General features: G+C 45.3%; 1 protein-coding gene across 1 annotated transcript; it reads right to left on the bottom strand.

Annotated features, from left to right (window-relative positions):
* Positions 1 to 328: 328 nt before the first annotated feature.
* On the bottom strand, positions 329 to 1,095 carry DEFB136 (defensin beta 136). The gene is made up of 2 exons (XM_004579301.2): positions 881 to 1,095; positions 329 to 553 (listed from the first exon to the last, which is right to left on the bottom strand). Exons 1-2 carry the CDS (start codon positions 933 to 935, stop codon positions 381 to 383), a joined length of 228 nt encoding a protein of 75 aa, XP_004579358.1. The 5' UTR covers positions 936 to 1,095; the 3' UTR covers positions 329 to 380.
* Between the last annotated feature and the right edge of the window lie 13,128 nt (positions 1,096 to 14,223).

The raw sequence follows: 14,223 nt of genomic DNA on the forward strand, positions 1-14,223 counted from the left end.
AAGTTTCTTCATGTGCAAAGATAAGAAAAAGCCTAGATTGTGTGGTGAGGAATTTTAAACCAGTTGGCAAGCTATGGTTTCCAAGCTCAGCATAGGTGATCATTCTCTGGCCATTGCACTTGCATTAATCAGTTAATTTTTACTTGGAAACAGGATCGGTGGCTGGAGAGGAGAGGACAGAAAAAGCAACAGGAGGTGACTTACACTGCAATGTCAGCTTTAACAAAGTACTCGTAAATCTGGATCAAGAAGCTGGCTACAAGCAGGTGTCCTGTTCGCTACCCACAGCCCAACTGCGAGCGCTTAGATCCTTACAAACAGTCAGCCGGAGTCCTTTCAGTGGTTTATGTATCTTTTTGACTGAACCTATGAGGTGGGAATCAAAAATCTTTGGCTTGTGGGGGCAAATCCTTTCTCATCCTTGTACAACAAGACAGTATGTTGTGGCAGAAAGCCACCCAGGTCCATCCTGGTTTACAGCCGAAGAAACACCTGCCTCTCAGTGCAGTGCAAGTACGGATTTGTACGCCGTCGTTCCCAAGCAAGGCATTGCCTGCAGGAAAACAAAACATAACAAGGTGGACATGGGAACCTGCCTGGATCAGGCTCTGTTTCCTGGAGAGGGCTTGTGAGTTTGGAATCCATTGCTGGGGCCATCCCATCCTCAGCCCTCCTCTTGCAACTCAACCAGGCTTTCATTAGAAGCCAGACTCTGGAGGCTTGCAGGGGAACTGTGTATAGCCCGAAGCCGAGTCCTTCTCTTAGTTCTTCTGGGTACTCACTCACAGGTACCCCTGCCCCGGCCTGCTGCCTTATCTGGCACCCATGGCTCCCTGGCTGGCTTGTCTGCCTATAGTGTGTCCCAGATCTGCCGTCTTACCTGAGGGCAATGAAAGTAGCAGGAGGCAGAGCATCCCGGACAGAGCGAGGCTCATGACTGAGAGTGCGCAGAGCCAGTGCCTTTGCAGGTAGCTCGGGCGGTCCTTTTATAGAGACAGGCCAGGGTGGGTGGGGCTTGACTCCAGCCTAACCCTTTCTGGAGGAGAGTCCTCAGGGTGAGGGAGAGACCAGCCCTGGAGTCATGTCTTGCTGTGTTCTTGCCTACAAATCCCAAGAGCAGAAGAGGTTTGGCCAAGCTTCAGATGCTTCCTCCCAAAGCAGTGCAGGGCCAGAAGCCAGCTCTTCCTGGCCAGGCCCCAGAACTTTCCCCTCTTACTGATAGCAGAAAGGCCTAGAAACTTCTGGAGTCTCACTAAGGGCACAGGAGCCCAGAGATGTGATGCCCATGGAAGTGTGTAAGCAAGAACATTTTGCCTCAAGGCATCAAACGCAGATCGAGTCAGCTAGTTCAAAACAGTGATCAACAGCTCCCTCTGCTGGTAGGAGGTGACTGACCTGCCTGGCAGCAATATTGTCCAGAAAAGCAGGCTCAGACGGCTTTGTCTTCCAAACAGGCTAGCCTAGCGTGAAGCGTGGCTTGGGAGTTGGACCGTGAAGGTTCTGGGAGAAGTTTCCACTTTGAAGTGCATAGGTTGGGACGCTCGCTTCATCTCTCGCCACGGCAGCGTTCAAGGTTGGGTGGACAGGATTAGACAGCACTTCCTTGCAACTACTGACACACAGCCCCAGGGGAAGACCTGTCTCTCTTGGGTGTAACAATGGGTGACTAAGAAAAGGCTGACTTTGATTTGAGTGGGCCCCTGGAGGTAAGCTTGTACTCAGGTAGCTCACATCTGTAGGAATCCAAGTCTCTGATGAGGCCACAGAATGTGGTTTTATCATCTCCACTCAGCAGGTGCACGCCCTTGGGCACATCTTTTGGCTTCTTTGAGTCTCAGGGTCCTCTCTGTAGGTAGTGCATTTTGAAAAGAAAATGAAGGAGGGCTTATAAAATGCTTTACATCCAAGTTGGTATGTGTCAGGAACTTGCCACTATTCAATTAGATCACCAAAATGGTCCCATGTTGCTTGGGCCTCATGTCAGCAACTTGCACCCATAGACATGGGACTGGCTCCAGGGCAAGCCCTTGTGCTTTCAGAGATAGGAAAAGCAAAGCTCAGAGATGGGCTGGCCGGAGAGATTGGCTACAGTGGGCTGCGGGGAGTCCCACGTCAGGCCTCCTTGCTCAGAACCCTGTCTTTCACCTATTTTTAAAGTTGCCCACACATTTGTTAGTCAACACAGAAAGTCTGATTCTAACATTTTCTAAGGGCACATGAGCCATCTCCAAGAATTGCACAATTTTGAAAAAGCGGATCTGAACTGTGCTTAGAGAGCCATGCGTGTTCAGGATGGCCTTTTCCTGATCCCACTCCCGTCCTTGCTGAGCGCCCCCCACCACGGGAAGGTGGTTCTTTCTTCCAGTGGAGCCCAGCAGGCCCCGAGTCTGCCCCTGGGCTTGTTGGGAGAAGCTGCCAGGGAGATAAAAACGGCCTCCTGGTCTCCCCATCAGTGTGGCTCTCCTTGTGTGTTCTTTTGTCCCTAGTTTTCTAGAGCTCCTACACTGCCTTTGCCATTTGTACCTTTGAGAATAAAGCATATAGGGACCGGCGTGATAATGCAATTGGCTAATCCTCCACTTGCAAGCACCAACATCCCAGATATGGGTGCCAGTCCTTCCTGTTCTAGCTGTACCACTTCCAATCCAGCTCTCTGCTTATGGCCTGGGAAAGCAACGCATGATGGCTCAAGTCCTTGGGCCCCCACACCTGCGTTGGGAGATCCAGAAGAGGCTCCTGGCTCCCAGCTTTGGATCAGCTCAGCTCTGACTATGGCAGCCATTTATGGAGTGAACCAGCAGATGGAAGACCTTTTCTCATTCTATTCTCTCTGTAAAGTTTGCCTTTCACATTAAATATGTATATGTCTTAAAGAATAAAGCATTCAGCCTAGCATCTTCCTCCCTTCAACTTTGTCATTCACAGCCAGATGGTTCCTGGGGACAATGAGCTCACTCTGATTTTCCTCCTTACAAACTCACATTTTCATGTAATTTGTATTATTAACTTTTGAAAATAAACTCTTGATAAGAGATGTAATATGTATAAAGAAAAATGAATGAGTCCTAGTCACACTTCATTGCTCCCTAGGGAGCAAGCATTGAGTAAGCACCACTGAGATCATAGCAGTATGACTTTCCAGCATGAAGTCATGCGCCAGCACACGCCTATGATGGTCACAGAGGCGGCCTTCCCACCTGGCTCAAATGGTCACCTGCTCTGCCTTCCCCTCATGATATGCACCTGCCAGTCTGCATTATGAAGTCATGTAATTGACTCTGACTGCTTTAGACATACACAGAAATGGCAGCAACAAATACATTGCTATTAAACACATTTTATGGGCCTGGTGCAGTAGCCTAGTGGCGAAAGTCCTCACTGTGCATACACCAGGATCCCATATGGGAACTGGTTCATATCCTGGATCCTCTACTTCCCACCAGCTCCCTGCTTGTGACCTGGGAAAGCAATGGAGGGTGGCCCAAAGCCTTGGGATCCTGCACCCACGTGAGAGACCTGGAAGAAGCTCCTGGCTCCTGGCTTTGGGTTGGCACAGCTCCGGCCATTGCGGACACTTGGGGAGTGAGCTAGTGGACAGAACATCTTTCTCTCTGTCTCTTCTTCTCTCTGTAAATATGACTTTCCATTAAAAATAAGTAAATCTCGTTAAAAAATATATTTTGTTTAAATCTATTCAAGTCTGTGGCCTATCTTTTTCGTTGATTTTTAACCATGTAAAATAGTTTGTGAATTATTCAGGACATGTTCCATCTATGCACCCTTTGATACTACTATATGCAACAAGTATCTTTGACTAAACTACATTTTAGCAGTCTGCTTGCTTGCTTGCTTGCTTCCTTTCTTTCTTCTTTTACTTGAAAGCTAGAGAGAGAGGGAGAGAGAGGAGAGAGATCTTCCATCTGCCTGAGCACTCCTGAAATGGCTGTAATGGCTGTAATGGCTGATCTGAAGCCAGAAGCCAGGAGCGTCCTCCAGGTCTCCCATGTGGGTGCAGGTGCCCAAGGCTTTGGGCCATCCTCTGCTGCCTTCTTGGGCCATAAGCAGGGAGCTGAATAGAAGTGGAGCAATCAGGAACCAAGCTGCTGCCCACACAGGATGCTAGCACCATAGAGTGGAGGATCAGTCTCATATGCCACCATACCAGCTGGTGCTTTTAAAAAAAACTATCTTTAAAGATGCTGTTGTGTTTTAAGATTTATTTATTTATTTGAAAGCAGAGTTATGGGGAAGGAAAAAGAGAGATCTTCCATCCACTGATTCAATCCTCAGTGGCCACAATGGCCGGGGCTGGACCAAGCAAATGCCAGAAGTCTGAGCTCCATCTGGATGTCCCATGTGGGTAGCAAGAGCTCAAACACTTGGGTCATCTTCCACTGCTTTCTCAGGTGCATTACCAGGGAGCTGGATGACATGTGGGAGTAGCCGATACTTGAACCAACATTGGATGGAATGATGCGGGCATCACAGAAAGTTGCTTAACCTACTGTGCCACAAAGCTGATGGCCAGTTTACTTTTTTTTATGGCATCTGTGGTGCCCCTCACCCCTCCTCAGTGATTCTGCAATGCCTCATCCACAGAACCTATGAACCTGCCTTGTCCAAATTGGACTTGGCCCATGTAATTAAATTGAGGAGCCGGAGAGAGGCCCTTATCCATGATGTCTCAGTCCTACCCAGGAGTTCCAGGCAATGAAGATAACCCTGGTTATTATAGCCATGAGAAGACATGGGAGGAGGGGAAGACACCGAAGTGCCCAGAGGAAAATGTTGTGTTCTGTGGCCAGTTTGTCAGAAGCTGAGAAAGAAGCAAGTGAGCCCGGAGGACTCTGGGCCCAGTGCTCAAGGGCATCTGAACTTGATAGCAAGTGCTGAAGTCTTTCTGTGCCGTGAACAGCCAAGAAGAGCAAGTTTCAAACCCATGTCTCCTCAGGCAATGTCATAAGACCCCAGATAGAACCTAGTCTTACCAGGTATGGTTCTACAGGCCTTTCCAGGCAAATATCTTTCTTGATCATTTGGGGAGACCAGCTTCACCTCCCTGTCCCTCTCAAATTCCCTGGAGTGGACAGGATGTCTTTATTATCTTTGTGTCTAAGAGCTGTGTTGTGTAACCATCTGGAGTGCCCCTGCTTGAGTTTGGGTCCAAAGCCATTCTCAGAGATTACAAGGGTCTACGTGAGCTGGGGGCCACAAATTACCCTGCAATCTATGTCATGTTCCAGTACAGCGTCAGAGAAACATGGTGAAGGGGTGAAGAATTCTGCAGCAGGCCGGAGAATAGCCAGGTTTTCCGGCTCCTTTTAAAGAAAGGATTTATTTATTTATTTAAAAAGATTTTTTTAGTTGTTTTAAAAAGGCAGATCTACAGAGAGAAGGAGAGACAAAGATCTTCCATCTACTGGTTCACTCTCCAAGTGGCCTCAACGGCTGGAGCTGAGCCGATCCAAAGCCAAGAACCAGGAGCTTTTTGCAAGTCTCCCATGTGGGTGCAGGGTCGCAAGGCTTTGGGCTGTCCTCCGTTGCTTTCCTAGGCCACAAGCAGGGAGCTGGTTGGGAAATGGAGTAGCTAGGATATGAGCCAGCTCATATATGGGATCCCAGAGCTTGCAAGGTGAGGATTTAGCTGCTAAGCCATTGCGCCAAGCCCAGGTTTTTCAGGTTTTACCCAACACCTCTTTTGGGCTGTCCTTTACACAGAGGCATGGTTCAAGCAGGCAATGTGCACTGTAGAACTGTTGACAAGAAAGGTGGTGTTGTATGAGGAAGCCTGTGCAGAGATTGAGTGGGCAAATACAATATGTGGAGAAGAGTGGTCCAATCTTAGGTTCCATATTATGCTTGTGTATTTCTCCAAACCCAGAGTTTATCCCTTGCTTTTATGCTCTTCCAAAGCACACCCAAACTTCAGGGGTTTTTCATTTTATGAAATCGCAGATGCTATCAATTACCTAACTTTAGAGTCATTTATTAAAATGCAAAAGGTGCAAATCTTATTTGATTTCTAGAAAAATGGTTATGTCAGAATGAATTGGGACATTCTAAACCTGCTTAGTCCTTGCTTGAATAGTCCATGCTGTTGAAAAAAGTAAAACTGAAACACAGAGGCAGCTGTCTAACTTTAACTAGCTGTTAGTTCTCAACCACTCACTTGCCTGTGGAGTTTTGAAGGTGATGACAGATACACAGGTAACCAAAGCATCAAGCTTGCTTGATGAGTCATCATCCTTGTCACATTTTGTGGACAATTGCAGGTGGCTGCAGATTGGGACATTCCTTCCCTTTTGGCCAGAATGGCTTTGTGGAGCCCAGTGTCTATGTGCATAGCTGGGACCACCACCTCCTTCATGGCCAACTTATGCCACTCTCTGAGTGCCTGAGGAGTGTTGGTCCTGATCCCCACTCCATGGATGCACTTGGGAGTGCTTGATGGTGGTGGTGTGGATTACCGCTATGTTGATGAGCTGAACAACCCCACTTCATCTTGCCACCCTTCTTTGAGGGCCCACATTGGAAAGGAAAACCACCAAGGATTGTGGGAGAGGAGAAACAGTGGCAGTGGGCACAACTCTAACTTTAGGAGTTATCACATTCACATAAAACCAGCTCCAAGATCAGTTTATAGAAGTATTTGCATCAGAGGTGCACCCCTGATGCCCTGTTGGAGGAGGGTAGAAGCAGTTCAAGTATTTTACACTTGATCTTTGCCAAAAGGCTAAGAAACAGTAATAATAGTTGAAGGATTCTGTGCTCATCATTACATTGGCCCAAGTTTGGTTAGAAAATGTTTCTTACGGGGATGGGCGTGAAGCCTTGCATACCCTACATTGGTCTGTCTTTGGTTTGTGTTCTAGTTAATTTTGAGGATTACATCATGGCATCATGGGTAAAGTGTACTTTTACACTACTTCTTTTGTTATCTTTTAAGATGGAGGGAACTTTTTATTGTGTCCAACAAGTCGTTGATCGTGGAGTCTGTGGAAGGCAGGTGGTCTTCTCCTGACTGATTCCGAGCTGGGAGGATATGTGCTTTCCTGCTGCTCGATGGATTTCCATTTCTTCTTTTTCCTAGCTCTCCTTTATAGGACATAAGATTGACAAGCTCTTATTTAAGTTTTTATGTTTAAATCATTCCCCATTGTTTTCAACACAGCAGATCCTAACCACTACAGAAAAATTATATACAACAGGATGTTTATGAAACTGCATGACTATTAACAATCATGTGGATGAAAAACCCAGGGGGACCCAACATAATGGTAAGAAACCAACCAATAAACTTGCCAATGCCCACTTTTATGTCAAATTAAAGGATCCCACCACTCACACATCAGATATCCAGTCTCTAATCTGGAAGGGTCTTAGGTGCTAAAGATTTATGGCCTTCCATAGTTAGAGTTGCAGGAAGGAAAAATACGGAATTGATTGTATCTGCTGGTTCACTTCCCAAACGTAGACAGTGGCCGGGGCTGTGCTTTGCTGGACCCAGGAATGCAATCCAGGTCTCGCTGGCAGGTGGTAAGGATCCCTCACTTGAGCCGTCACTTGCATCTGCTCTGGTGGGAGGCTGGGCTCAGGAAGGAACAGCTGTAAATCAAACCCAAGCACTTGGATGTGGAATGCAGGTATCTTAATCACTAAAGTGCTCTAAAGTGAAATTATTTACAACAGGATTTGAAAAACACCCACTTATTTATTTATTTGAAAGGCAGAGTGACAGGGAAAGGAGGAGGCAGAGAAGGAAGAGGAGAAAATCATATATTGGTTCACTCCCCAAATGGTCACAATAGCCGGATGTGTTTGTGTGTTGGGGGAGAGAGAGAATGAGAATCTATCAATATATGAATCATGTATTAATATATTGATTCACTCCCCAAATGGTCATGTCACAATAACCAGGGCTGGACCAGGCTGAATCCAGGACCCAAACTTTATCTTTGTCTCCCACGTGGGTGGCAGGGGCCCAAGCACCTTGACCTTCTTCCACTCCCTTCCTACGTGCATTAGCAGGGAGTTATTTAGAAATGTAATAGTTGGACCTGAACCAGTGCTCAGATGTGGGATGTTGTTGCTTCATGTTGTGGCTTAACACCCTGCATCACAGCACACTGATGCAGGGTGTGCTAATGACATTCTAGACTAATGACATTCTGAAAGTATAAATGCACTGCTCTAAGTTTGAATATAGACAATAACAGTGCAAGCACTTGAATGTATTTTCTCCCCTGTTTTTCTATTTCAAATAGAAAATATAGGGTATCATCTACTTTTTCTAGGAACACTGGTAGGAAGCTGGATCGGATGCAGAGGAATTGGAACTTGAACTGTGAGATGCAGGTTTCACAAAAAGATGCTGAACCAGCTACACTACAGCTCCAGCCCCAAATTTAGAGGAGGGCTATTGACGAAGCAGTGTGCCTGAGAAGATGGGTGGGGATGTAACTAGAGTGTGGGTACAAGGATACAACTTAGGAAGAGAATTTCTACCTATTTCTCTGAAGAAGAAGAAAAAAAGGAAAGTGGGCATAGATACGGGTAGGTAGGGTGGGGATTGGTGTGTCAAGTTCAATTAATTTAAACCCTCTGATCTCTGTTTTCTCTGTGAGATGAAAAGCTAGAACATCTGCTGAGATTAAATGAATCCATTCCTTGCACACATTCTAGTCACTTCTGCATACCATAGCATCTTACTCTCATATGTTGAGGAGTGCTGCATCCATGTTCAACCAGATCTGCTCCTAGCCCCGGCTCTTGCACTCACCAGTGGGACCTGCAGTCTAGCAGAAGAGTACTCTTAGTTCCCCAGCAGGTTTGCTCTCAGTTTACATCTTGGCTGTGTGAGTGATTTCTCTGACCCAGTCTGACATGACCCTCTCCCAGTCTTGACACTTGCCAGTATATGCCGCAGCCTGACGGTGCCCAGCCTGTCTTCAGTCCTAACTCTCGCCAGTGGGTGCTGAGGCCTAGTCCTGTCTAGCTTGCCTCATTCTTTGGCTTTCATGCGAATCAGCTGGTGAAGTAACCTAGCCCAACATGGCCCACACCCTGTCCAGGTCCCTGTGTGTGCCAGTGGGTGTTAAGGCTTGGCCAAGACCAGCTACACCTCCCACCAAGCCAGCCCAAACACATGATTAAGAGTTAGTGCAGCCTTGCCTGGCTTGGCCCACCCTCAGCCCTGGTTCTCATATTCACAAGAGGGAGCTGTGGCCTAGTAGGGGAGTTCCCCAACTTCCTCTACCAGGTCCATTTTCAGACCCAGATCTGAAGTGCGATTGGCTTAATTTCTAGACTCAGCCTTCTACAGAGTTGTGTGACACTCTCCAGTACCTTTCAAAAGTCACAAATTTGTCTTTTTCATCTAGATAGATGGTTGTTGAGAGATTAAGGTAGTGATCTAGAGGTAAAAGTGGTTGACGTGACATCATTGAGGTCACCTAGGAACATGGAAGGAAGATAAACACCTATTTTGGGTTAAATTTTCTCTTCCTAAGGTATGTTGAAGCCCTGAGTTTTAGTTCTTGTAATGTGACCTAATTTGAAAGCAGTGTTTTTGCAAATGACCAGGTTAAGATGAAGTCATTAGTGTAGGCCCTAACCACTATGACTATATCTTTATAACAAGGGAAGCATTGAACTCAGGTACACATATATATATAGAACATGATGGAAAGATAGAAAGACAACATTGTCTCCAGGCCAAGAAATGCCTGAGGCTTCTAGAAGCTTAAGGAGAAGCCTGAAACAGACCGTTCTCTGATAGCTCTTGAGGTGCCGGAGACCAGCTCCAGCTGACTGAGAGCTTGCAAAGGATGCGTGGATCAGCGAGACTGTAAGAGGAAAAGATAAGACACGGACCACTATGGCTTGATGCTCATAATGGACAACTCAGAAAAGCTGCCTTCTTTATTTATACACAAATCATCACAAGCTTTTGCACAATATCCACTTCTTTCATTTTTACATCATGATTAAGAGAATACAAAAAAACAATCCTAAGAAAAACATTTTCAACAACCATTACTGACTGAAACCTGTAATCACCTGGCTAAAGCCAGGAACTCCACAGATAGCAGTGCATGTGGTTACATAGTGACAAATGATTTACTTATACTTAAAATCAATTTTTACTAAACACAAACTAATATTGCTTAGAATATTAAGAGTACAGAATTAAAAGATCATAAAAGGATCTTATAAAAGCATATAACATAGATTCTTTGCTAAATCTTATAATCAAGTCATGCATTAATTACCGTCACCTTCACCTAGTACTGATTCAATTGTTTTTTGTTCTTTTGTTAAAGGGCAGTGAAGGGGATCAAGGCAGCACAGCCAATCTACAGAGGGCCTTTACAAGAAACTTCCTTTTATCTTTATAAACTGTTTTCTTTCCCTAAACATAAGTGCCAATATAAGATTGAGATTTTAAGCCATTTTGGGGGGGTTCACATTTGTTTCCCTTTAGAAGATGCCCCATATACTTTTGCTTTCTGTGGTGAGAAACTAGAATACGTCATATCATGTGTTGTAACAGTTCGAGGCGCATGGTAAACAAACTCTTTGTACCTCCATGATTGCCATTAGTTGCAAGATATTATCAAGCTATTTCTTAAGGAAAACATTACTTATACTAGGGCAAATTCCAGGACAAAAGTGGGCACATAACAGGATGTTTGGAAACATTGTGGGCTCAATTGTACTATTGTATACTTTTAATTGTGTGTCATAGCCTTATGTCGCTAAAGATGTTTTTATCATAATATGATTGATCAATTTGAGGTATCATACCAGTTACAGGAATCACTTCACATTAGCAGAAAAACAACAGCAACACCCTCCAGAGAATTCTATGAAACATCAGAGAGTGATTGAGTGTCCACACAATGGGGTGAGGCAGCAATGAGGTGACCAGAGACATTCCGCCGGGCCTTGCCTCGCTGCCAGAAACTCCTCGTAGCCTTGCTAACCGAGGAGCGGTGCTCATCACTCACTCATGCCATCCGACCCAACTGCATGGCTCCCCACATTGAGGGAACCAACCCTACTGACATCTTAATTTTAGATTCACTGTCTCTCAGACTGTGAGACAATACATTTCTTGCTTGATACATCTACTTGCCTGATACTTTGTTTTAGCGCTTTGAGAAAACTGATAATGTTCTAGAAAACGAAATGGATTTCACTTATGTGGTGTCACATGCCTATTGATGTACACAGTCCATGTTCTTGTGAAGCTTACAGTCAAATGGAGGGAGAAAATGCTAAAGAATGCAGAAATATGGAATTATCGTATTTTAAATGTAAATGATGAAAGAAAGTCCTAAGACAGACACTTACAGAGGAAAACCTATTTTTTATGAAGACGGTTCAGGAGTATCCATTCTGCAGCAGAGGCTGAGCCACTCCCTTCAAATGAATACCTGGCAGTGAAGATGAGGGAGAGACAGTGCTGCAGTTGGCCAGGCCAGGGCTTGCGCACAGGGAAGGTTTAAGGTAGGCATGTGTGAGAAAGGGAAAGGCAGTAGAGTGCATTACAATGAGACAGAATGAGTGAGAAATGCTGGGTAGGGAGAAGAAACCAGGGACCAGATCAGGGTGCTAACAACAAGCAGTTTCTACAACAACCCAAAAGGAAGCCACTAAAGGGTATGTACACAAGCCAAATGCATGACCCACTTTCAGTATTATGAAGGTCACTTTGGTTACTGAGGGGAGGATGAAGGGTAAGTATCTGGGAGCTGGATAAGAAGACCATTTAGATTGTGGCAGGTGGGGATGGTTTGGATTGAGTGACAATAGTGGAGATGAAGGGAATCAGATGACTGGGAGGTGCATGGTGGAGGCAGAGTTGGTAACACGTGAAAAATCATTCAATGCAAAAGGGGAAACGGCAAGGAAGGATGTTCTGGAAATGGTATGGGGTTGTTGGAAAATTGTTGCATGCCTCATGACTGGCCCATGGTATGGTCAGCCTGTGCAGATGAACAGCCAGCAATCACCAAAGGCTTCCAGGAAACAGTGCCCAAGACACCAAGTGCAGTGTACTGTGGTCCTCTGAGTGTGAGAAGTTGCAGGGATGTGTTCAGCAGGAACCAGGGTTCTGAAGGGCAGAGTGAGAATGGTTGGGATGCAGCCTAGGGAGACGCTCTCAGCATCATGGGAGCCGGGGGTGGGCATGCCTGGCCACCTGCAATGCCCTGGGCTGAAAAGCCATCCTCTGAAGACTTCTCTGTGCATCCATGTGCCATGACCATTTCCCCTGAGGCTCCACCCAACTCACATTCACTACTCTTTCTTTACTTATTGATTTTCTGCTCTGTTAATTCTTTGATGAGTCTTCTGCAGGTCTATAATTTCAACCACACTACAAACTTCCCAATGCTGGAAACAAAAGAGTTTTACCAAAGGGAGATTCTATCTATCTATCTATCTATCTATCTATCTATCTATCTATCTATCATCATCATCTGTCTATCTTAATCTATCTATCTTATATCTTCTTCCCTAAATGCCCACAACAGCCAGGGCTGGGTCAGGCTAAAGTCAGAAGCTGGAAACGCTATCTGGATTTTCCAAGTGGAGATTAGGACTCCAAGCTCTTGAATCATCATCTGCTGTCTTCCCAGGATACACAGCAGGAAACTGGGTCCAAAGCAGAGTATTCAGGAATTGAACCAGCACTGTGATGTGGGATGCTTAGCCATCTACTCCATAGCACCTACCCCAGCAACTAACTTTTTTGATTCTGGGTTCTTGACATACTGTCAGATAGGGTTGTAAAATTTAAAACACTTTGAAAACCATCATTTTCAGCCTCCAGTCACTCAAAACAGGAATATAGTTTTTACAGATTTATTTTTTTTGAAAGGCAGAGTTACAGAGAGAGAAGGAGAGACAGATCTATTCATGATTCACTCCCCAAATGGTCTCAAAGATTGGAGCTGGGCCAGTCCAAAGCTAAGAGCCTGAAGTTTCTTGTGGGTCTCCCACATGGATGCAGGGGTCAGAGTACTTAGGCCATCTTCTGTTGCTTTCCCAGGCACATCAGGAAGCTGGCTTGAAAGTAGGGCAATCAGGATTGGAGCCAGCACTCATATGGGATGCATGCTGCAGGTGGAGACCCAATCCACTACACCATTGTGTCATCCCCAAGCAAGAATATTTCTATAGAGTCTTTATACAACCCACAGTGCCACTAGAAGACCAGTACAAGGCATGTGCTTACTAGGGATCTATAAAACTCCATGTGTCTCCTGGCTCATGATGCTGCTGTTCCAGGGACCTGTCCATACTATCGCAGCAGCCCTGATTTTCTAAGAAGTTTGAACCAGGTCATACTTTAACTCTTCCATGTACAGGAATACTTTTGAAGACCCTGCCTACACCTGGATTTCAGAGATTTGGGGGTGGTGGTAGAAAAAGAAACATCATTTGATTTTATTTCCATGAGCCTTTGATATCCTCTTCTATATATAGCAACCAACAAAATCTGTGTGTAAATTGTTTTGCTGCCATTTACCATCTTTGGGAACCCAGGAAAGTCATTTATTCACTGAAGACTCATATTGCTGAGCCCGGCACAATGGCTCAAGGGCTATATCCTCACCTTGCAAGCACTGGGATCCCATATGGTCACTGGTTCATGTCCTGGTTGTTCCACTTTATTTCCATTCAGTTCCCTGCCAATGCACCTTGGAAAGCAGTGGATGTTGGTCCAAAGCCTTGGGACTATGTACCCACATGGGAGACCTTTAAGAGGGTCCTGACTTCTAGCTTTGGATCAGCTCAGTTCCAACCATTGCAGTCATTTGGATAGTGAATCAGTGCATGAAAAAATTTTCTGTCTCTCCTTCTCTATGAATCTTCCTTTCCAATGAAAATAAATAAATTTTTAAAACAAAACAAAACAAAACCACTTGGTCAATCATGTAAGGTAGTCCTTATGATTTTCTGTGCACAGAGGCATCTGTGTACAGCAGATGAGTCTGCAATAAAGATACAATGATATCGACAAGGCATCTTTCCCAGATTGAGATTAGGGTTGTTCACACCCTGTGAATTCAGACGCTTAGCACACAAGTGACATCCAGGATGGGTGCTTTGATGGGGAGATGTCTTGCTCAAAATGAGGCCTTTCCTTTATTGGATTGTTCACTGGAGCAAGCAGGTGTTCTTGTTCCAAAAGGTTCACTAGCCACGCAGTGC

This window comes from Ochotona princeps, chromosome 11 (genome assembly GCF_030435755.1).
Source record: "Ochotona princeps isolate mOchPri1 chromosome 11, mOchPri1.hap1, whole genome shotgun sequence".
Lineage (NCBI taxonomy): Eukaryota > Metazoa > Chordata > Mammalia > Lagomorpha > Ochotonidae > Ochotona > Ochotona princeps.

Bases quoted from the DNA above. Each gene is read 5' to 3' on its own strand.
- DEFB136 (XM_004579301.2), bottom strand. From the start codon at position 935: ATGAGCCTCGCTCTGTCCGGGATGCTCTGCCTCCTGCTACTTTCATTG. The intron at 554-880 runs GTAAGACGGCAG...GTTTTCCTGCAG, and splicing joins GCTACTTTCATTGCCCTCAG to GCAATGCCTTGCTTGGGAAC.